At 44.0% G+C, this 23,640-nt stretch overlaps 1 protein-coding gene and 1 non-coding gene across 3 annotated transcripts in view; one reads left to right on the top strand and one right to left on the bottom strand.

Moving 5' to 3' along the window:
* The window catches only part of CLUAP1 (clusterin associated protein 1), a 30,297-nt gene extending 7,154 nt beyond the window's left edge, over positions 1-23,143 (bottom strand). For both annotated transcript variants that reach the window (XM_069486216.1, XM_069486215.1), the window contains exons 1-9: positions 23,102-23,143; positions 19,809-19,920; positions 18,842-18,926; positions 17,779-17,958; positions 14,589-14,684; positions 11,203-11,286; positions 6,535-6,668; positions 4,404-4,545; positions 2,198-2,270 (exon numbers count right to left, since the gene is read on the bottom strand). In XM_069486216.1, coding sequence (XP_069342317.1) covers positions 2,198-2,270; positions 4,404-4,545; positions 6,535-6,668; positions 11,203-11,286; positions 14,589-14,684; positions 17,779-17,958; positions 18,842-18,926; positions 19,809-19,920; positions 23,102-23,123 — 928 coding nt within the window. In that variant the 5' untranslated portion in view covers positions 23,124-23,143. The remainder of the gene's footprint in view (positions 1-2,197; positions 2,271-4,403; positions 4,546-6,534; positions 6,669-11,202; positions 11,287-14,588; positions 14,685-17,778; positions 17,959-18,841; positions 18,927-19,808; positions 19,921-23,101) is intronic.
* Positions 10,084-10,187, top strand: LOC138394921 (U6 spliceosomal RNA). The gene has a single exon (XR_011235438.1). It is a non-coding gene; the product is annotated as a U6 spliceosomal RNA (small nuclear RNA).
* Positions 23,144-23,640: the final 497 nt, after the last annotated feature.

Raw genomic sequence — 23,640 nt, forward strand, 5'->3', positions numbered from 1 at the left:
TGTCTTAGCCTCCCAAAGTGCTGGGATTACAGGCCTGAGCCACCACGCCCAGCCTATATTAGTTTCTTAAATACTCTTTTTGAGTCTTGTGCTTGCAGGTAGAATATTCCCTAAAGGGAACTTACAGAAGAAGAGTTTCCAAAGTGCGGGGGGATGGGGGGGCTTTCACTGCCTGGCACCTAACATAACTGCACCCAGGGAGCCAAGCAGGTTTTGGGGAAATGGAATTGGAGGAGTCTGCAGTTGCTATTCTGATTACTAACTCAGAAGTTAGTTTGGAAGTAATCGCAAGTCTACCAAGGCCAGGCATGGTGGCTCACGCCTGCATATCCCAGTACTTTGGGAGGCCAAGGCAGGAGGACTGCATGAGCCCAGGAGTTGAAGGTTACGGTGAGCTACTACTGTGCCACTGTACTCTAGCCTGGGTGACAAAGCAAGGGCCTATCTCTAAAAAAAGAGACTTTGCTTTGCCCCTGCTATAAGAGAGATGGAATGGTGGCTAACTCTAGCTGGGCGCTGAGAGAGGGTTTGGTTTCTGCTCTCTTTAGCCCTGGAGAGAAGGGGCAAACCTGGGAGCTGGAGAGGCCATAACAGTGTCCTTCAAGGGCTTCAACACAATTAATTTGAAAAACACTATTTCCAAAAGTCTTTACAGATAATATGATTAAGTATTAACATAAATTAATAACTACAAAATGAAATCACTATTCAGCTTAGTTCACTTTTTACTTCATCCAGGATAATTATGACATTAAACCCTTACCCCATGCAATGCAAACCAAATGATACAATGAATTTTAAAATGAAATACATGTCTCTAAAGGCTCAGTAAGATTTTTTTTCTGACAGCTCAAACCAATACAGACTGAGAACTGAGCAGGTAAGCTAAAGTTAATGGCTATGGTATGAATGTGTCTCCCAAAAAATGTGCTGGAAACTTAATCTCCAGTACAACAGTATTGGGATGTGGGGCCTAATGGGAGGCCTTAGGTCATGAGGGTGGAGCCCTCACGAATGGATTGATGCTGATTATAAAAGGGCTTGAGGCTGTAAGTTCGATCTTTTGCTCTCTCGCACTCTCTCTTTGCCCTTCTGCCAGGGGATGGCGCAGCAAGAAGGCCCTTGCTACATGGCAGCTCCTTGATCTTGGACTTGCCAGCCTCCAGAACCATGACCCAGTAAGTTTCTGTTTATAATGATAATAATCTAATATTAACATTATATAACACATGCATATTACATATATGTGTGTATATACACACATACACACACAGTCAGCCCTCTGTATTTGTGAATTCCACATCCATGGATTCAGCCAACCACGGATCAAAAATATTCAGAAAACAAAAAAATTTCAGAAAGTTCCAAAAAGCAAAACTAGAATTTGCCACATGCCAAGTACTATGTTGAATCCATGTGAATGAAGTGATGTGTAGGCACTGTATTAGGTATTTTATGTAATCTAGAGATGATTTAAAGTATATGGGAAGGAGGAGCAAAAAATAATAAAATAAAGTATATGGGAAGATATGCATAGATATATGCAAATACTGTGCCATTTTATATAAAGGACTTGAACATCCAGGGATTTTGGTATCTGCAGGGGGTCCTGGTACCAATCCCCCCCAGATATTGAAGGACAACACTATATATATGTGATATACACGTAAAATATATAATTACCCAGTTTCAGGTATAGTTATAGCAGCACAAAATGGACTAAGACATCAATGCATGCTGATGCTAAGTTGTCAGTGACATTAAAATTAAGTATGGCTGGCTGGACGCGGTGGCTCACACCTGTAATCCTAGCACTCTGGGAGGCTGAGGTGAGAGGACAGCTTGAGCTCAGGGGTTTGAGATCAGCCTGAGCAAGAAGAGCAAGACCCTGTGTTTACTAAAAATAGAAAAAATTAGACAGGCGTGGTGGTACATGCCTGTAGTCCCAGCTACTTGGGGGGCTGAGGCAGAAGGATCACCTGAGCCCAGGAGTTGGAGGTTGCTGTGAGCCAGGTGGATGCCGTAGCACTCCAGCCTGAGTAAAACAGAGTGAGACTCTGTCACAAAAAAAAAAAAAAAAAAGAAGAAGAAGAAGAAGAAGAAAAGAATATAAATATTTTTTAAAAATATGTAAAATTTCCAAGGCTAAAAATGCTAGTCCAGAATAGACACCTCTGTCTACAAAGTATGGCCTTACTTCCACTCTTGAGCAGTCGCTTTTCTTCTTCCTTTAGCTTGTTCTGCATCAGACGGAGAGTATTTTCAGCTTCCTGTGGGAAAGTAAAAACAAGATTCAGAAGAGATGACCCTTTTGTGGACCATTTCTACTCTTCTTCGCCATTGTGTAAGTGCTACTATGTTTGTGATACAGAACAAGAAAAGATCCAACCTCAAGGAAGGGGAAGAGAACTAACATTTTAAGCAGCTCTAGGGTCCCGAAACTTGGCACCCTTTCTCTCTGAAGTCACCAGCGGCCCTGTCACACTTCCCTGCCTCTGAGGAGAACCAAATGACACAGTTAAATGCCCACTATGTGTGCCTGCGACAGCTGTGGACAAAGAACAGATGCACTTAACTTTGGGACAGGTGCTCTCAAAGAGGAAAGCATGGATTTTATAATTTTTCTGCCCCGCATTGCCTTCAAATTCCAGTCTTGAAAGATGCTGAATGGTGGGGCAGGTCAGATGAGAAGAGAAAGAAAGAAATACTAGTCTTAATTCCTGGGACGGGGCCAGGAGGAGGTTAACACTTATAAAATCCAGCCCTGATTATTGTCAAGAGGGAGAATGGGAGAGGAAATCAGCTGTTAAAATTGTGTTGTTGTTCTAAACATTAAAAAGAAATCACTGTGTTTCAGGCATGGGATATTTCAAGGGAACAGGTATTAAGGACAGAGAGCAGATGCGAGTGTAGGGGAAAGGAGGGGAAACACCTGCTGGAGGCAGGCGAAGAAAGGTGCATCCTCAGCAGTGACTCGGGCACCTACTCGCCATCCCGAGCCACGTTCTTCACTATGTTCTCTGAACCCAGGGTGGCCCCAGATGATACAACAAAATGGTCAAAGTTTCTTTTCACTGGTCCTTTACTGTCCTTCCCAGGTACCCAATGTTTAAAATGTCCTAAACTCCAGGCTCTTCCTGTTGCCCTCAAAATGTGCCTGTCCTGTACCCTGTTTCTCCATGGCCTGCCTCTCTGCCACAGAGTAAAGCTAGTGACAAGTTACTCTCAGGATGATGTGCATCCATACAAATGTGTGGGTTACTTCCAGTCAGCCCTCCTAGACAACAAAACAGCCCTGCCTTATGCGAATGCCCAGGTTTGTAAGAAGGCCAGCACAACCTTAATACCAAAAGCTGTCAAGGACAGTGTGAGAAAGGGAGATTGTAGACCAATTTTGTCAAGAACATGGATTCTAAATGACCGTTCTCAGGTTAAGCAGAAATATCCCAAGAGACAAGGGCAATTCAAAAAGTGATTGTAACTTCGTCCAATTTCCTTTGTTCTGAATTCCACATTTCTGGACTCACACTGGAATCTGAAATTCTCTTCCCTAAACTGCCTTATCTACTGGGATGACAGGAACCGCAAAACAGCTGGTCAGGTTCTGGGGTACACATGTTTCCCACAATCAATAAACTGCCACTCCTCCTCACAGTCTCCAATGAGCTAGCTTATGATTCAATTAACCAAGGCTTGAAAATCTTTACATGAACTGACGAAGCAAGGTTTTAGATCTGTACTCAAGACCATTTACATAATTTGTGGGGATCAATGAAAAATAAAATGATTACAAATTTCAGGACAGTAACAGCAGAGTATGGAAGTAAGCACAGGCCCTTCTAAGTGCAGAGTCTTATGTGACTGCACAGGTCACATGTCGACCTGTCCATACTACTAATTGACTAAACCCTGATGAAAATATAACATCAAAGAGTGGAGGCTGGGCACCGTGGCTCACACCTGTAATCCCAGTGCTTTGGGAAGCTGAGGCAGGAGGATCGTTTGAGCCTAGAAGTTTGAGACCAGCCTGGGAAATATAGCAAGAATCCATCTCTACAAAAAAAATAAGAGAAATTAGCCAGGCATGGTGGCATATGCCTGTAGTCTCAGCTATTTAGGAGGCCGGGGCAGGAGGATCGCTTGAGCCCAGGAGTTTGAGGTTGCACTGAGCTATGATACCACTGCACTCTGGCATGGGCCACAGAGTGAGACCCTGTCCCCCCAAAAAAAGAAAAACGAAAAGATTTGATAACCCTGGAGTCCAGGCTACACTGCGAGCAAAACAAAAGAATTACATGAGCAATCTTCAGACTGACCAGGGAGAACACACATTTACTGGTATTTTTTTCAGTGATATTTATAAACTGAAGGAATGATCTGCACAGAACAGGCTAAGCACTCACCTCAAACCTCTCTTGCTCCATTCTGTGATGGTCCTCAAGTTGTTGTTCCAGGTAAGTCAAATTTCGAAATTTCTCTAGATAAATGTCATACTGCTTCTGCAATTCTTCTTCAATCTTCTCATACTCATCCATAAAGGCTGGCCTAAAACAAGCAAATGAAATAACAAGTGAAAGGTTAATGAACACACAGTGTTTTAAAATTCATATTCAGAGCTCCAGACTCGATCATGGCTTTCTTTGGAAACCTTTAATTAGAGAAGGTTCCTCACTCTTGTAACTGTTTAACACTAATTGCCATTTTCTCCTCCCTCCCACCAAAACGAACATACTTCTTTAAAATAATAAAATATACTCTTTGTACAAACTTGAAATAATCCTGAAAATATAAAGAATGATGTACAAATTACTCATAATCCCATCACTAGGTATAAGCACTTAATATATGACATACATTCTTCCAGACTTTTCTATGCGTAGGTACAGATAAGAATGCATTTTTAAACAAAAATTAAATACATTGCCATAAAGTTTTGTAGTCTTTTTTTTTTAACTTCAGTATACCATAGATTTCAATAGAGTTAAAAAATAATCATATAGCCTACACCTCTCTCAAAATTGATAAATTAAATATATACATTATCTTAGTTGGGTATAATGTTCCACTGTTTGGATATTCTAAAATTTAATCAGTTCTCTAAAAAGAGAAACATAGGTTGCTACAAATTAAAGCTGTTTTTAAATAATATAAAGTTAAAAAATAAAAACCATAACATAAAAACTTGTTTCAATTGATTTGCTGAACTTTACTTTCTTCTCCTTCTTTTTAATGACCTTAAAAAGAAAACTCCACTCTTTTCAAAAATAAAAATGATAAACTAAAAAATAATTTATAATCTTTTGAACTGGAGCAAAAGAAAAACTTTTCTATTAAAAGGATCTGAGGCTTAACAAAAGTGAATTTATGGTTTAAAGGCAGAATTGGTTAAGGAGACAAATCTATCTGGCAGCATTGATTTCCCTTGGTTGGGAGGACACCTTTGCTGCCTCCCTGCAGTTACCCTCTTCCACCACAGGTCTGCCTTGCTGCAGGTCTCAGGGTAGTAGCCAGAGTGAGGGCCAGTACCTCAAAAAAGCAAAACACATTCAGAACAGATGTAGTAGCCGGGAAGAAGAGGGAGTCAAGAAAGAGAAAAATGGGCCGGACATGGTGGCTCACGCCTGTAATCCTAGCACTTGGGAGGCTGAGGCGGGAGGATCACTAGAGGTCAGGAATTTGAGACCAGCCTGAGCAAGAGGGAGATCCCATCTCTACAAAAAATAGAAAAAATTAGTCAGCCATGGTTGTGTGCACCTGTAGTTCCAGCTACTCGGGAGGCTGAGGCAAGAGGATCGCTTGAGCCCAGTGAGCTATGATTATGCTACTTGCACTCCAGCCAGGGTGACAGAACAAGACTCTGTCTCAATTAAAAAAAAAGAAAGAAGGGAAAAGGAAAAGGGAGAAAGAGCAGCAGCACATGGGAAAGGAAAAAAAGACACAACAAGGGAAGGAGGGCACAAAACAAGTAAAGAGAAGAGCGAGCTCCAAGAAATGTGAGGGACACATTTGAAAGGCTCCACTCACTGACCTAGGAGGTGGTTTGTGCCACTATTATCCATCCATATTGCTTGGAAATGTATTTCCAATGAGGCAAAGTAGTAATAAGAAGAAAGATGAAGTACCGAGCGGTGAGGAATTATCAAAGTCTAAATAAAGCCTAAAGTCTACACAGACCAAGGATGGGAGTATGCTTCTGTTTCCACCTGATTTATGGCAGTATCTTAGGAGACCAAGCCTCATGTAACTTTCACCATCTGGGTTTACTTACTTTTCTCTGAGTTCCACGAAGCTATAAAAGCTTAAAGGGCAGTTCAAAGAATTAAGCAGTTTTCCAGACATATTGAAAGCAATAAAGAGAATGAGTTTAGCAGTCTGCTTGTTATGACAGGCAGCACACGCACATTTTGAAGTAGAGATAACCTTACGTAAGGCTTTTTTCACGCTTGAAGAGTTAGCATCATGTTATACCCTCTTAGTCTTTGTTCTAACTTCCAAAGACATCTTTCCACTCATTCTTCAGGTGTTCATATCTACCTGACACTCTGCAGAGTCTGCAGTCGCTTCCGATTTCTTTCCAGTTCTAATTTTCTCTTCTCAATTTTAGCTTCTAAATTAGCTTCATCAGAGGCCACATTATTGAGCAGGTCTTTGGTCTTCTGAACCTGTGCCTATGTTTAATAGGAAATAATGAGACAATGAGCCGATAAGGACCGCCATCTTGACTCTTTGAAGAAAGTGATGTTTCAGCTCTTCGGGCATAGCAACACCATGCTAAACAAGCACAAAAGCAAACAAAGCAAACACTGCCCCAAACAATGACATATTTAACCAACTATCACAGGGAGAATGTCCAGAAAAAATTATCTTTTTTCCACATAAAAGGGGGGTTTTTCTGCCTAGGGAAATAAGTGAAGATGGAAAGAAGAGTGTCCTGATCAAGATAGAGAAAGGCCCGCACTCGTCTGTCTGGCTTGCTCAGTGAGAACTGGGTACACTCTGGAGGCTGAGGCAAGAGGACAGCTTGAGCCCAGGCCAGTTAGAGTTACAAACACCTTACTTAGAGAATAAATGCACACACAAATACAGCTCTCCTAGAGAGGACAGAAAGAAACATGAGTGGCCCTCATCCACTGCCTGCTGGGATTGAGGGAGAAGGTTCCCCTTCCCTCTCCCTGGCAACAGAAGCTTGACTACAGACTAGACTGAAAATAAACAGAGTGAGCACCCTGAAGTCAGCACAGAAGCAGCTCCTGCAGTGGCACCGGCCACGTTGGTATCTGCCAGCCTTTGGAAGGGGGCCTGGGCAGCAGTTGGAGAGAGGCCCTTGGGCAACAAGGCTAAGTAAAGAAAGGGAAGGGAACAAGAGACCATTGACAACAACACAGACGTTCCAAATCCTCTCGTAAGAGAAAGTTCATATGGCCAGGCCTGGTGGCTCACGCCTGTAATCCTAGCACTCTGGGAGGCTGAGGCGGGAGGATTGCTTGAGCTCAGGAGTTCGGGACCAGCCTGAGCAAGAGCGAGACCCCCGTCTCTACTGAAAGTAGAAAAATTAGCTGGGCATGGTGGCGCGCACCTGTAATCCTAGCTACTTGGGAGGCTGAGGCAAGAAGATTGCTTGAGCCCAGGAGTTTGAGGTTGCTGTGAACTATGATGATGCCACTGTACTTTACCCTGGGTAAGACTCTGGCTCCAAAAAAAAATAAACAAAGAGAAAGAAAGTTCATTTGAAGTAGGTAGAGTCAGAGGAAATGCACTGTGTCTTTCATGCTCATGTTTTCTTCTTGTCTGGGAAGCTGGCCAGGTCAGATGCCCTGTGGTTCAGTTCCAGTCTGCTGCAGAGGGAATCTGGAATGTAACTCAGCTGACTACAGACTGCCTCCTCAAGCGCTGACTTTCCAGCCCTGCGTTAAGTTCCTCACGGCCACCATGGGGTTTTCCCCTCCAGTACGGGACATCTGTGGAGGCACCCTGTAGAGGGTTACTGACTGTTTTCCTGCAGGTCTCTGAAAAGCTGTGGGGTCCACAAAGAAAGGACCTAAGAAGTCCAGACACTCTTGATTCTCAGAGATGGTACATTTTAGAAGCAACCACTGTTACTGATGATGAATTAATGGTTTAATTTTTTTTGGTCTAAGTACACTAACAATTCCTAAGTCAATTTCATTAAAATAATCATATCACTAAGCAGCCATTTGCCGCAAGTGCTTTAAAGACCCCAGGAGACATGTGAGTTCACTCTCACAGGGAGAAAGGTGGGTCTCCTTTCTGAACAACTAAAGCTGATGGAGATTATTTCTCTGAATCAAAGTGAATTTATTTGACTTTAAAAAATAAAAACTATTTTTTTTTTTTTTTTGAGACAGAGTCTCACTCTGTTGCCTGGGCTAGAGTGCCGTGGCGTCAGCCTAGCTCATAGCAACCTCAAACTCCTGGGCTCAAACAATCCTCCTGCCTCAGCCTTCCGAGTAGCTGAGATTACAGGCAAATGCCACCATGCCCGGCTAATTTTTTCTACATATATTTTTAGCTGTCCAGCTAATTTCTTTCTATTTTTAGTAGAGACGGGGTCTCGCTCTTGCTCAGGCTGGTTTCGAACTCCTAACATTGAGTAATTCTTCCTCCTCGGCCTCCCAGAGTACTAGGATTACAGGCATGAGCCACTGTGCCCGGCCTTATAAAAACTATTTTTTTAAAGGTATTTCTTCCTCAAATAAGAAAGATCAACACACAAATCTAAGTAATTTTCCCTGGTTTCCTGAAATACCTGGCCTATACTTCCTAACCCCTTTTAATACCTGTGGTGATGTTTTGGTTTTGCTTTCAGAATTAGCAAACATCATGGACATTCTCCAACCAATGGAAAGATATCTTAAGAGATATTCACCAAGAAATGGACTGTGCCCCCTTTTGGATGTTCTTATTTTTAATGTATTAGTGCTAAGGGCACTTTCAGGCCATGTTCACTGGATTCAGTTAGAATGTTGGTAAGCGTAAGACTATGCTATTTTTTAATTAAAATTTACAGAAAAACTGGAGTACAATACAAAGCATTTTTCCCAACCTAGGTGTGCAAGTCAGTCACTGACAGGGTATCCCATCACCCTGAGTACTTCAGTGTCTATTTCCTACGAATAATCTCCTACACAATTGCAATACAACCACCAAAACAGGAACTCGGCCTTGATGCACCATCACCTAATCCTCAGAGCCATTCCAGGGGCCCCACCTGTCCCAGTGAAGTCATCAACAGCAGATGGCAACGACCTAGGGTATTCAGGCATCACCTGTCTGCAGCCTCCTTCAGCCTGGAATGTTTCTCAGCTTGCCTTGACTTTTATGTTCTTTTCACTTTTGAAGAGTATAGGCCAGTTAATTTATAGAATGTCCTTCAATTTGCTTTGTCTGATTAGATTCAGATTGTGTGTCTTTGGCAGCCATATCTCAGCAATAACTGCTTCCTATCAGGCATGAGTAATTTCAATTTGTTCCATTATGACGATGTTCATTTTGATCACTTGATTAAGGGGGTGACTGCCAGGTTTCTCCATGAGAAGTTACTCTTTTCCTCTTTGTAATCAGTAAGCATTTTGTGGGGAGCTACTTTAAACTATGTGAATAACTTGCTCTTCATCAACTTTCAATATAATCTTTTTTTTATGTCAGTGAGAACTCATAATGGTTTCCCATTTCATTCAACTATACTATAAATTAAATCACTATGATTTACTTATTTTGATGCTTAAATTAACCCCGGCCAGGGGAGGCCCATACAATTTGGCCTCTGTGTCCTTTTGACATCCCCCTTTCATCCTCTGAGCACTTCCTCACTTTCTGGCACAAGATCTTGCACTTCTCCTGCCCCAGCTCTGGGATCAGCCATTTTTCCCTAGGAGCTCTGGTTCCTTTTAGGTGGAGGAGAATGGCATTTAGAAGCCAAGATCCAGGTGCTCAGAACTAAGAAATGTGTGAGTGTGGGTATGTTTATGTGTGTGCATATAAATATATGACATTTATATACACATACACATATATTCCTTATAAGTACATAGCTGTATTAAAATACATCAAAATTTATTCCTGGTGCTTGATTCAGCAGCACATTTACTAAAACTGGAATGATACAGAGGTCAGAATGGCCCCTGTACGAGGATGACATGAAAATTCATGAAGTGTTCCATGTTCAAAAAAATTAATTCCTCTATCTCTCTCTATATATAGAAAACTATGGGTATTTAGCCAACACCTTCAATGTCAGGGTTCATTCTAATTTTTTCTTTCCATTTCCATAACTCTCTTCTCCAACAGTGAGGAACTTGGCTCTGTTATCCCTAATGTATTACTTATCTGATCAATCTGCCTGTGTGTAACCAATCTCCCATCCGTGCTGCCATGCCCTTCTCACCATGTGGTTCAGATGCCCTGTGCGGGCTGCCCAGGGAGTATTATTGCTTAATGACAAAAGAATTACAAAAAACCTATGATACTTAGAATTTTATACAACTCACTGCAAAATCTTGTTTTATGCCTACTCTTAATTTACATAAGTCCCCTTGCCTGTGTCTACTGAATAAAATAAATCACTTATGATGACTGACTATCCACGTGGCCCGAGACCAAGCTTGACACGCACCGCTGTGATGAATGCTCATAAGGACACCATGCAGGTGGCACTGCTGTTCTCCCCATTTTATAGATGAGGAAAGTGAAGCACAGAGAGGTTAAGTAACTTGCCTATGATCATACAGTGGCATTCACACTTAAGCAGTCTGAGTGTAGTGTCCACCTGTCATCTGCCTTCCATGTGAATGTTTTAGAGGAGAGGAGCGAGTAACAATTGAGGGTGGGTGAGTAGTGAAGGATGGTGATCATTCTATTTATTAGAGTCTCCCTAGAATTAAGAAAACCTGTAAATGCTCAGTAGTGAGGAAATGGTTAAATAAGAGCATTATTTATTAAAATTATTAAAGAATTAAAAATAATTATCAAATTAAAACTGAGTTTTTAATAACATGAGAAATTGTTCTTGTTTATAATAAGGGTAAAAACAATAGTAGTAACCTAGATATTCTAGACTGCCCTCTGAATTTTTAATTTCCCTACTAACATATCCCTTATTAAGAGGCCTGGCGTGCTCTGTCTTATGCAGGCAGGAAATTGGTATTTCTGATTCTCAGGCGTGAAGACATTAAATAATCTTACCAAAATCTCTTTGATTGCAACTCTCATCACTTTTTCAGTCTCATTTATTTCCAGAGGTCTGCCAATGGCTTCTGTTCTCATTTCCTAGAGGAAACAATAAAATCATTTACATACATTCTCAGAAAAGGAGTTCACAAAACCAATATTCCTAGACCTAGGTATGGCTTATGGACTGATTCTCAAAAGTTTCATCACAATGTGGGTCTCTGACGCAAAAACACTCCTGCCATCACCTCTCCTACAAACGTCTTCCATAACCTGACTGCTTATCTGGCCTTTCTCCCGACCTGGGGGCCTCCTTTTCCATTAGAGGCCCATGTGCCCCTATCTCCATGGGCAAAACTAAACTCAGCTTCTGTTACGTTTTCTCCCAAATTTGTTTACTTATCTGCATTCCATACAGGTGACTCCCGAACTAAGCACAGGACAACTTGCTGTCCAAATCCCCTAATGGCCTCTATAATCTTACTTATGATTAAGTCCCTCTAAATTGCCTATCACTGACAGACAACCATTGAGAACAGCCATCCTGGTCCAGCCCCTAGCATTTACCATTAACCAATCATGGGAGGCATCTGTAACTATTATATGAGCACTGGAAACTTACGAGATATAGGATTTTAATGTAGATGCAGTTATGAGGTTTGCTATAGACTGAATGTTTGTGTCCCCCCAAAATTCATATGTTGAAATCCTAACCTAAAAACTGATGGTATTAGGAGGTGAGTCCTTTAGCAAGTGATCAGGTCATTAGGGTAGAGCCTTCATGAATGGGATTAGTGACCTTAAAGAAACCCTGGAGGGGTCTCATCCCTTCTGCCATGTAAAGACACAGACAGATGGCGCTGTCCATGAGGAATGGGCCCTCACCAGATGTCAAATCTGCCAGCACTTTTATCTAGGACTTGTGAGTCTCCAGAACTGTGAGAAATTTCTGTTGTTTACAAGCCATCTAATTTATTGTATTTTCGGGGGGTACCCTTGCCTTGTTCCAAAGTTTATTGTATTTTGTTATAGCAGCCTCAATGGATGAAGACAAAGTTCCTGGGGCACTTTATCAAATCCACCTTGTGCTCCCTTTGTTCCGTGGCGTACCTCATCTCCCCCACTGGTGGAAAACCACTTGGGGCAGGGAGGAGGACTTACTTGAGGAGGCAGAGGTCAGTGCCTTGCCTGTGGTTGGTGCTGGTCTTCAATAAATGTTTATGGAGTGTGTGAAAAACAAATATTGAATAGAGTCCTTCCTCAGATCATGACTGTATGCAGAATTTTGAGAAGTACTATATTCAGGGTCTCATGGTTTCCCTGGGAACGGTTCAGCCACTCATTGCTTCTTCGTTCATTAGAGGACAGTGCTGAAAGAGCCCCGGCACAACGCTGGTGAAGTCTCACAATGATGCCACAGCCCCACTGGCCATTAGCAAGTGACTCGCTCCTATCTCTGGGTCTCTTAGGGACATGTATAGACACATGTACACTACTGCACTACAAACAGACAGCAGGGAAAGCCTGGAGTTGCTTCGTTAGTCATGTGAATTAGCTAGCAGATGTGAGAGTTCTGTTCTGCCAACTCCCCTTCACCAGGTGGCAACCACTAGGGTAATATATGCAGAGCAGGGATGATGATCTGGTACCCAAGTCCCTCTTCCCCAGACCTCCACTTCCAGTTTGCTCTTAGAGGAGAAATGTAAAGCAAGAGGAAAAATGCCATTACACTGTGGCAGTGATGCCAGAATACAGGCAAGGCCGTGAGAGAGACGGAGAGAGAGCACATGCGTGCGAGTACGCAGTCATGCCTGACATACCTGATAGGAAGTGAATGAATGAAATTCGTTTAATTTTAAAACATTAGATCAAGCATGTATGTTTCAATGCCAAAAATACTTACAGGTAAGGATTAAACACTACTCTATTTCTTCTTAAACCAGTGGGTCCCAAACTCTGCTTCACGTTGGAATCAACTGGAGACCTTTAAAAACCTGATGCCTGGTTCTCAGTCCCAGACACTCTGATTCATCGGTACGGGGAAAACCTGGACATCAGGTGAGTCTAACGTTCATCAAAGTCTAGGAACCACACTCAAACAGCTGCTTAAATGTAGGGGATGGCACATAGTCCTTGGCTGGCACGTGCTGGAATGAGGATTGCAAATAAGTTTCTTTTTTTTTTTTTTTTTTTTTTTGAGACAGAGTCTCACTCTGTTGCCCAGGCTAGAGTGAGTGCCGTGGCGTCAGCCTAGCTCACAGCAACCTCAAACTCCTGAACTCAAGCGATCCTCCTGTCTCAGCCTCCCGAGTAGCTGGGACTACAGGCATGCGCCACCATGCCCGGCTAATTTTTTCTATATATATTTTTAGCTGTCCATATAATTTCTTTCTATTTTTAGTAGAGATGGGGTCTCGCTCTTGCTCAGGCTGGTCTCGAACTCCTGAGCTCAAACGATCCGCCCACCTCGGCCTCCCAGAGTGCTAGGATTACAGGCGTGAGCCACCGCGCCCGGCCTGCAAATAAGTTTCTACTGCAACATGAACTTCAGCTGACTTGGAGTGACTGCCAAGATAACAATGGTCCCAAATTTTGCTGTATGTGAGAATCACCCAGGAGACTTTGAGAACTCCCAATGCCTAGGTCACATTCCATAACAATGATACCAAAGAGCCAGGCTTGAGGCCAGGTAGGGTGTCTCACGCCTGTAATCCCAGCACTTTGGGAGGCTGAGGCAAGAGGATCACTTGAGCCCAGGAGTTTGAGACCAGCCTGGACAATACTGTGAGACCACATCTCTTAAAAAAAAAAAAAAAAATTAGCCGGGCATGGTGGCAGACTCATGTAGTCCCAGCTGCTCGGGAGGCTGAGGCAAGAGGACTGGTAGAGCCCAGGAGTTCAAGGTTGCAATGAGCTGTGACTGCGCCATTGCACTCCAGGCACAACAACAGAGCAATATCCTGTCTTCAAGAAAAGCAAAAAGCAAGCCAGGATTCAGGAGTTTTTGAAGATCCCTAAGTGATTCCAATGGGCAGCAAGGTCTGGGAACCACGAGCTCAGAGAATAGCACTTTTGAGAAGAATGTTGAGGCTGGAAACACCAGAAAAAAGCATCATGATCAATAAAATCTACCATGGACACAAAGGGGACAGTTTCAGCCATGTGCCACACACTTGCCATTCCTAAACTAAAGCTAAAGGCATTAACACCAGCAGATGAGCGCTCACTAGAAGAAAAGCAGCTGGCGGCCTATGTCGCTTTCCCACACGTTACCTCATTTAATCAGGTATGTTTAATTAAATTAGAAGAACTGTAAAGGGAGAACAGGATTGAAAAAGAAAACCCTGAAGAGAAAATGTGCATAGCTAAGAAAGTAATTATTTTATCTGAACGCAGCTTACCCTCAACTCTACCTCCTTGCCCAGCAAGTCATACAGAGATGCTCCTTTGGAGGTGATTTCAGATGCAAGCTGCCTGGCTGCTTTCAAATCTGCAATCTGGAAGGAAAATATCAAAAACAGAAACCTCACTAGCAGATTTTTAATAGGCATTCGGTCACCAGTCTGTTAACGTCAAGTCCTACCTCCAGTCAGGACACCTGACTAAAGACTGTGTTTCGCCAGTCAGCACTCACGTGCTGCAGAACAGTGCTCCCAGGACACCTGGTTAGGAAGCAATGCTCTAAGCACAAATGAGACCAACTGCAAGACAACTGGGTCTCTGTGAAAAACCAAATATCAAGACAAACTGAACCCACAACCAGGAGTTATGGGTGGGAGAAAGCTGAGGTGCTTCCTGTTTGGACTAGGTCACAACTGACCTAGTCAGGTACCCTGACAGTAGTGCAGTGACCAAAGGAAAAGGCAACCTGAGGGACACAAGTCCTACTGTGGCATCCTGATGCCCTCTGTTCAGTCTTCCCCTGTCCCCTCCTCCTCTGTCTTGGACTTTCCTCCATAGAGCTGCTGTGAGGCTCAAATGGGGCAGTATCCACTAAGTACTTACAACAGTTCTGGGCTCCCACTGTGGGGGAGTTATTGCCAGGAAGGCGATGATGATGATTTAGCACCTAGCCCTTTGCACAGGCTTCTTTCTTAGGATGCGCATGTCACTTCCGCCGCCTTGAACATGCCAAATTCTCCAAAGTTCCCAAACATAAGTATCTTCCTGCTCCACACTTACTCTCCCTCCCTCCTAAACAACTAATTCCCACCTTCTCGCTTTCATTTCCTTCTCTTTTGTTTTTTCTAAAGACAGGGTTTTGCTGTTGTCACCCAGGCCAGAGTGCAGTGGTGTGATCGTAGCTCACCGCAACCTCAAAACTCCTGAGCTCATGCAATCCCCCTGCCTCAGCCTCCCCAATAGTTGAGACTACAGGCGCGTGCTACTGTGCTCAGCTGATTTTTTAAAATATTTTTGTAGTAGAGATGGGATCTTGCTATGTTGCCCAGGCTGGTCTCAAACTCCTGGCCTCAAGCAATCCTCCTGTCTGGGCCACCCAAAGTGCTGTAATTAGAACTTTCTTCCCACTTCCTTAATCCTCCAGGTCACTGCTCGCTCCAGCTCCTCCATCTCACCCCCAGCATAGGGCTCCCTCCAGTTCTAGCTGCTTTTCCTCCCTTCCCGGCAGCAAATCCCATTTTCTTTGCAGGATTCTCCTCATCTTCCCCACCTGCCAACAGTGGAGAACGCCAGAGTTCAGTCCCTGGACCTGCCTTCTTTTCTACCTGCACTTCCCTAACCTCCCGGCTGCAATGTCGCCTGGGTGCCTATGCCTTCCAGCCTCCGGCGCCAGCCGGCTCTCCCCTGAGCTCCAGTCTCACACACCAACTTCCTGCTCGTGTCTCCACCTGACATTTCAACAGGCATGGTAAACACAACACGTCCAGAACCAAACTCCTAATCTTCCCCACCAAACCTATACCCTTCCAGACTTCTCCATTTTGGTAAATGGCAACTTCATCCTTCTAGGAGCTCAGCCCACAACTTCAGAGCTATGATGTCTAATGCAGGAACCACTAGCCACATGTGGCCATTTTCACACTTAAATTATCTAAAAATTAAATTAACTCAGTTCCTCAGTTGTGCTCACACGTGGCCAGCGGTTTCGCAGAGCACAGCACAGACACGGAGCTCGCCCACCAGCACGGCCAGTGCAACCGCACGGTGCTGCTTCAAGATCTTCCTCGTATTGTCTTGTCTGCTCTCAACCCTCATCCAATCCCATGAGATCTAGTGCCAAAATATGTCCTAACATCGAGCCACTTCTCCTGCTGAGGAGGCTGGCTCCTCATTAAAAAGCCACAAGTGATTTTTCAGGCCCGGCCATAGGTAATGTCAAGGCTGTGCCCGGCAGCCTCCTGGGGGAAGCTGTCCTCCCCGTGCCAGCCTTGAGGCACAGCCAGTGCCCTGCACTTGGGAGGGAGCTGCAGTCACAGACGAGGGCCCTCGGGCCTAGCCCTGGTGCCTTCATTCCTAGGTCCTCTGAGGCGTGGGCTGAGGCCTCCCTAAGGGGAGGAGGGGGCAACCCTGAAGACACCTTTCCCACCCTGATTCAGGACCCAGGGCTTTCTACTTCTAGTCCTTCCCCTTGGCCTTCTCCCTAACTCAGAGTCCATAAAACTGCTGGTGCCCCTTGTTGGGGGCTCCCTCAATACTGGGATGACCCCATGTCTGCATGGATCCACCTGACCCTCAACTTGTCACTGTTCCATGGGGGAAAATGGAACAGGAGGAGTTGGCGCTTCCTCTGGTTTTAGAGTCTTGCTTATACCATCACAGTGACTAAAGGCTTACCTTTCATTTTTAGCTGGCTGCTGTGGTTGGCTCCTCTGACACCTGACAGCCCACTGAGCTCTTGACACCATCCCCCCATACTACTGGCTCAAAGTCACTGTCACCCCTGCTTTCTAACCCCCCGTGCCGCCCCCTTTAGTGTGATGGGAACCCAGCAGCCAGAGTGATCTGTTTTATAGGAAATTCTAAACATGTAGGTCTCTGCTCAAAACCCAACAATTTTCTACCTCAGAGTAAAAGGCAAAAGTTTTCCAGGTGCCAGAGGGTCTGTCACTACCTTCCTGCTGGCTCTCATCACACGGCCTCCTTGCTGTTCTGTTCCTCCAACACACAAAACGACATTCCCGTCACAGGACACTCTTCCCACCCTCCACCTTCCCTCCCTCGGGTCCCTGCTGAAAATACTGTCCAACCCTGGTCATCCTATACAACACCCGTCCCCGCACCCTCCACCCACCTTGCTCTGTGACCTTCCACACCTCTGCCCTGTTGTCCACAGGCTGACTCCTCCAACTGAGCAGCAGGAACACACAGTTTCTGTACCTTTTGTTCACACCTGTATCCCCAGTGTTGAACACTACCTGGCAAATACCACCCGCCTGCCCCCCGGCTTTCCACAGTGGAATTAATGTGCTGTGGCTTTCTTTTATCCAAACGCTGATGAGCACAAAACTGACAAATCATCCCCAGTCAAGGAGTAAGGAAAGAAGTGGTGCCATGAGTAACCGGCACTTTCCGTTTCAGAATTTGAGGAATAAACACTCTGTCCCTCACTCAGCCTTTCATTGTCCTCACCTTCGAGCCGAGATCAAATTTGAATTTGCTGATATCTTCCTCTCCAATCTTAGAGCCCTCCATCCCTTTGGTCTTCATAGCATTGTAAAGGACAGATGTGATCTTCAATAGTTCTTTCACTGCGTACCCATCTGCTTGATAAAGCTTCTTAGTATTGAGTTTTATATGTGCCTTGGTGGCCTATTTTAGACAAAAAAAAAAGTTTAAGGACCTTTCCATGTAATGTCTAAACCACATCCCATAATCCCATGTAGGTGAATTGAAAATGTCTCTGTTGACATTTGGATATAACCTAACAGTATTACACACCCTCTCGCACTCATACAGTGTGAGTGGGTGCGTAAACTGGTATAATCTTGATGGAGAGCAATCTGGTAACGGACATCAAAATCACAAATGCACGTATCTTTTGACTCAGCAATTCCAATCCTAAGAACTTATTCTAAGCATGTACTCACACACAAACAAAATATGCATAGTTTATTTGTTACAGCATTACCTCAAAGAGCAAAGTTGGAAACAACCTAAATGCCTACCTATATAAATTGCATAAATTATGATATATTCATGAAAGCAATACTACTCAGGTGTAAGAGAATGAGGAAATTGTATTTGGAAAGTTCTCCAAAATATACCACTGACTGTAGAAAGCAAGATGCAAAACAGCATGTACAGTACGCTACCATTTGTGTAAAAGGAAGGAAAAAGAATGTATACTCTTTTTTGCTTATGTATGTAGAAAGAAACTCTGGAATAAATTTAAAATAGTGGTTATTGGGAATGGAACTGGGCTGATGGCAGACAGGGTAGAAAGTCATTTTACTCTATCTCGTTTCATGACACTTTTTATTTTTGAACCATGAAAAATATTATCTATTCAAAAATAAACAAACAAAATTCTTAAATAATGAATTAAAAACCAAAAAGGCTTTGCCAGAAACCTGGCAATGGAATGGTTTTAGAAAGTAAACTCGATTACTCAATTTGAAAGCAGCCCTAACTAGGACTCGGCCCTTTCCACTTTATTTAATTTTACAACTCCACAAAATAAGTGTCAACTAACCATGAACTGGGCAATTGCCTTAATGAAGAAAACTCGGTCTTGTTCAGTCTCAACATCAGAAGGGATGTCAGTCTGAGGTTCGTACCTATCAGAGAGAGAGAGAAAAACACAAATCAATCAAGTAGAAAGTCCACTAAAGAGAAAAAGGGCAAGCGAGAGGACAGTGGATCTACAACAGAAAACTCTCCAAGTCCCCAGCTAAGGTAGTAAGATTAAGAAAAACTTCAAAAGCAACGCCAAATACCAAGGGAGCAAATCCCCACCTATGAACAGGTTTAACTGATTTCCAAAACCAAATGTGGAGCTCAGCTTACAAAATTAAATCTATCTCAGACCTCAAAGTTTCATAAAAATAATCAGAACTGTCCCCCTGGCTGAGAGCTCTTGACTCAGAGATAGACGGTAAGGCTAATTAGCTGGCTTTGAGAACCAGCAGAGTTGTTGAAGTTACTTTCTTCAAGTTACTGATAATTCACCAGGGGTTGGCAGACTGCAGCACTCAGCCTATACAGCCCGCAAGCTCAACATTATTTTTACATTTTAAGAACAAAGAAGATTATGTGACAGAGATTTTACGTAGTCTCTGAATATTATCTGTAACAACATATAAAATATTAATATTTACTATATGGCCCTTAACAGAAAAAGTTGCCAAGAAGAATATTAGATTTTTCACAAGAAAACAAATCTAAATTATTTCTAATCCAGGGTACTGATGAGAGTGTGCAAGGAGGTCCCTGTCACTCTGTGGCGAGGGCATGAAGAGCCTTTCTTCACTGCCTGTTATATTCCCGCTCCCACAGCGCTCTTTAAGCTCAGCTGATTTTTACCAGGTTACAGATGAGTCTGCTAAACTCAAAATTTTATTGAACTATTCCTTTTGCATCACAACAGTAGCCTGTTTCTAGGTGGCTCATCAATAAATTCTAGAATTCATTGTAAGACTCCAATAAAGTACAGTTCTAACCTTTTCACAAGCCAGAGAAGCACTTCGGATACAAGCCCAAAATTGGGTGTGCGGAAATTTTCCATAGAAATATGTCGAGGGTAACCCAGGGCTCTCATCATCTCTGTGAAGTCTGTCCAAGGCAAAATACAATTCAGTCAGTTCCTCGTCACACAGCAACTACTTATTAACTTAGATATTATCTTTGCTTTCCCTTCTTATTCCCAACCCACTGACAGTTTGAGGGACTCGTTATCAACTCCCTAACAGAGAAAGCAAAAAGGAAATAAACTTGAAAACACCTACTCTGCTCCCTGAAAAACATCTATTTCAGTTCCATGGGAGAAGCAGATGCTATATGTGATAAATGGGATTTAAGGATTAGTTGTGAATTTAATTTCTCTCTTGTATATCTCATTTCTTTTTACCACTGGAAATAAGAAATACCTAGGCCGGGCACAGTGGCTCACGCCTGTAATCCTAGCACTCTGGGAGGCCGAGGCGGGAGGATTGCTTGAGGTCAGGTGTTCCGGGACCAGCCCGAGTGAGAGCAAGACCCCGTCTCTACTAAAATTTTAAAAAAATATTTAAAAAAAGAAAAAAATAAGAAATACCTGGATTTATAAAATGTCATGAAGAAAAAATATTTTAAAATGTTAATAGTAGTTATTTTGGGGGGTAGGATGAAGTTCATGTTTCTGAGTTGTCTCTTTTTTTTAGTGAGCATAAACGGCCTTAAAAACACAAAAGTTAAAGATTAGTTGTCTTGTATTTAGAGAAATCTTAAAGAGAGTGGTTGAACTATAGAGCGATATTTAGATTTGCTATGAAACAGATTAAGAAATAGTAATGTTAATACTTGTTAATACCGCCTGTTGGGGTCACCTCAGGAAAATCAACAGTACTTTCAGGAAAGCAGGACTTGGAAACAAACACAACATTGTCTGAGTTCCCATGATGTGCCAAGACCTATATTCAGTGTACTTCTGGCAACGTCTGTCTGCACTCTTCCTAAAGATGGATGTTCAAAACGTCCCATTGACATTCATGAATAACCTGCCAGGACTCTGGAAGTTAGGTTAGATTTCGTCACATAACAGAAGAGAAGGTATGAGCACAGGAAGGAGCAAAGTCACAAAGGGACTCCGTGACTGTTTTTTGGGAAATTTGAGTAGAGAGAGAAAATAAAGCAGCAGCCTTTCCATCAGACAGCCAGGCATTGCTTAAATGCTTCTTATGCTATGTATTAATCGAGTTCTGTTAATTCTGCAGTATTATTGTCAAAATGGAGACAATTTGTGTAGAAGTCTCACCATATATTGCACGGCATTCATTCAAGGTCAAAATATTCTGAAATTCCCTTCTTGCGCACTCTTTCCAACACAACTCCATTCAACATCCCTTAGCAGAGTGCTGGCCTCTCTAAAAACTACGTGGGAGGAGACATCTATCTCGCACAATGTATAGTCACCAAGAACCCTCAAATCCCAGAGGACGGCCGGGCGCAGAGGCTCACGCTTGTAATCCTAGCACTCTGGGATGCTGAGGCAGGAGGATCGCTCGAGTTCAGGAGTTTGAGACCAGCCTAGGCAAGAGTGAGAACCTGTCTCTACTAAAAATAGAAAATTTAGCCAGGTGTGTTGGCCGGTGCCTGTAGTCCCAGCTACTTGGAAGGGTAAGGCAGGAGGATCACTTGATCCCAGGTGTTTGAGGTTGCAGTGAGCTATGATGATGCCCTGCACTTGCTCAGTCTCCAAAAGAAAAAGAAAAAAAAAAAAAAAATCCCAGAGGACATGATTCACACTATTTAGCTAATAGCTGCATCAATAAAATGCATCAATAAAATGTGCTGTCTTCCTAGACATTTACACTGTAGAAAAAGAGCAATTTAGGCCCCAGCAATTTGGTGAGAAAATTGGCTTTAAAGAGGCCCCTCAGGGCACACCAAATTGGCACTTTCTATTCCTACCCAGGTGGAACCAGTTAGTTTAAGTGCTTCAGATTCAGAAAATGATGGTGTATACAAGGCAAGATATTTTTGAGTCACACAATCGTATGTCTTAATCCGTGGTTCCACCCAGTTCTAGCTGTGAGATCTAGACCAAGCTACTTTACCTCACTGTGCCTCAAAGTATTTCATGCAGGAATTATATCACATCTCTGTTAAAATGAGGACTGAAATAAGATATTAATGTAAAAAGCCTGGTGTTCAACAGGTGTCCCACAAAGGAGTAGTAACTAATACTCTCTGCCCCATTCTGCCCTTCCCACCCTCCCAGCAAAGGTATTCCATCTCCCTTCTCCTCAGCAGCCCCGAAGGAAACGATGTAGACCCTGGAGTTCAGACAAACTGAATCCAAGCTCCAGTGGCACCTCTCACCACCTGTGTCACTTGTCCAAGTTACTCGACCTCTCCGTGCCCATTTCTTCATTTCTAAATACAAGGGGCACAGAGTTGTCCAAAGGATTAAGGATTAAGTGAAATGACAGAAACACACGAATAGTACCTGGCAGATCCTTAAAACTGAAAAAAAAAAAAAAAAAAAAAAAAAAATTATCATCCAGAACCCTCCTCAGGTTTGTTGCTGTTCGTTTCCCTAAGTGCTCAGTTAACCCAACTCAAAGATAGTCTCTGAATTTTCCAATATAGTAGCTAACAACACCATGGGCCTATGTAAGTAGAAATGAGTTAAAATGAGACAAAATTTAAGATTCAGTTCAGGCAGGCGTGGTGGCTCACGCCTGTAATCCTAGCACTCTGGGAGGCCGAGGCGGGAGGATCGCTCGAGGTCAGGAGTTCCAGACCAGCCTGAGCAAGAGCGAAGACCCCCCCCCCCCGTGTCTACTAAAAAAATTGAAAGAAATTATATGGAGCTAAAAATATATATAGAAAAATTAGCTGGGCATGCATGGTGGCGCATGCCTGTAGTCTCAGCGACTCGGGAGGCTGAGGCAGAAGGATTGCTTGAGGCCAGGAGTTTGAGGATGCTGTGAGCTAGGCTGACGCCACGGCACTCTAGCCCGGGCAACAGAGCGAGACTCTGTCTCAAAAAAAAAAAAAAAAAAGATTCAGTTCTCTACCCGCACTGGCCGTATTTTAAGCGTTCTGCAGCCACACGCGGCCAGAGCAGCTGGAGAACGTCCTACCACTGCAGAAAGTGCGGCTGGGCCTGGGCGCTCGGCCTGGGGCGCGGCAGCGGGGTACAGGGGACTCCCGACGGCGCGAGCCTCAGCGGGGCGCTCAGGGGGCTGGGCGGGCCAGAGCCCCGAGTCTCTGGGAGACCCACGGGACATAGAGGGCGGGGCTGCCTTACTGCGGAGGTCGCGGAAAGACATGGTCCTCAGTAGCCACCGGTCACAGCCGCTCACCCAGAGCGCTCGGGTCCAGCGCTCACCGGTCTCTATGGCAACTAGCGGAGGCCAGGACGGCGCGCGGATGGGGCCAAAGGAGGCAGGAAACGCAGCAGCCACAGCGTGCGCATGCGCGCGAGAAGCGGCGGCCAACAGAGGGCACTCGCAGGACGCCGGGGGTGTGGCGCTGCCGGCCTCTGCGGGGGCTGCGAACACTGGGGCGTTCGGGTCCCTCTTTCCACACTTTGCAGACATTTGGCACTGGCTGACGTGCTCAGAACATGTATCTGCTATGTGCTCGACACTGTGCTGGGCGCTTTACATGCTGCTTCTCATCTCCTGACTTCTCTAAAGAATGTGTTCCAATCTCAGGAAGCCGGGGATCCCTCCCAGGTCCTCTGCACAGCACACTTCCTCTCTGGCATCTGCGCAATGGCGGGCTCGGCGGCCCGCGGCGTGCAGGGCACGAGGGTCCGGCCAAGGAGAGACCAGGGAGGACTGC

Source organism: Eulemur rufifrons, chromosome 14 (genome assembly GCF_041146395.1).
Source record: "Eulemur rufifrons isolate Redbay chromosome 14, OSU_ERuf_1, whole genome shotgun sequence".
NCBI lineage: Eukaryota > Metazoa > Chordata > Mammalia > Primates > Lemuridae > Eulemur > Eulemur rufifrons.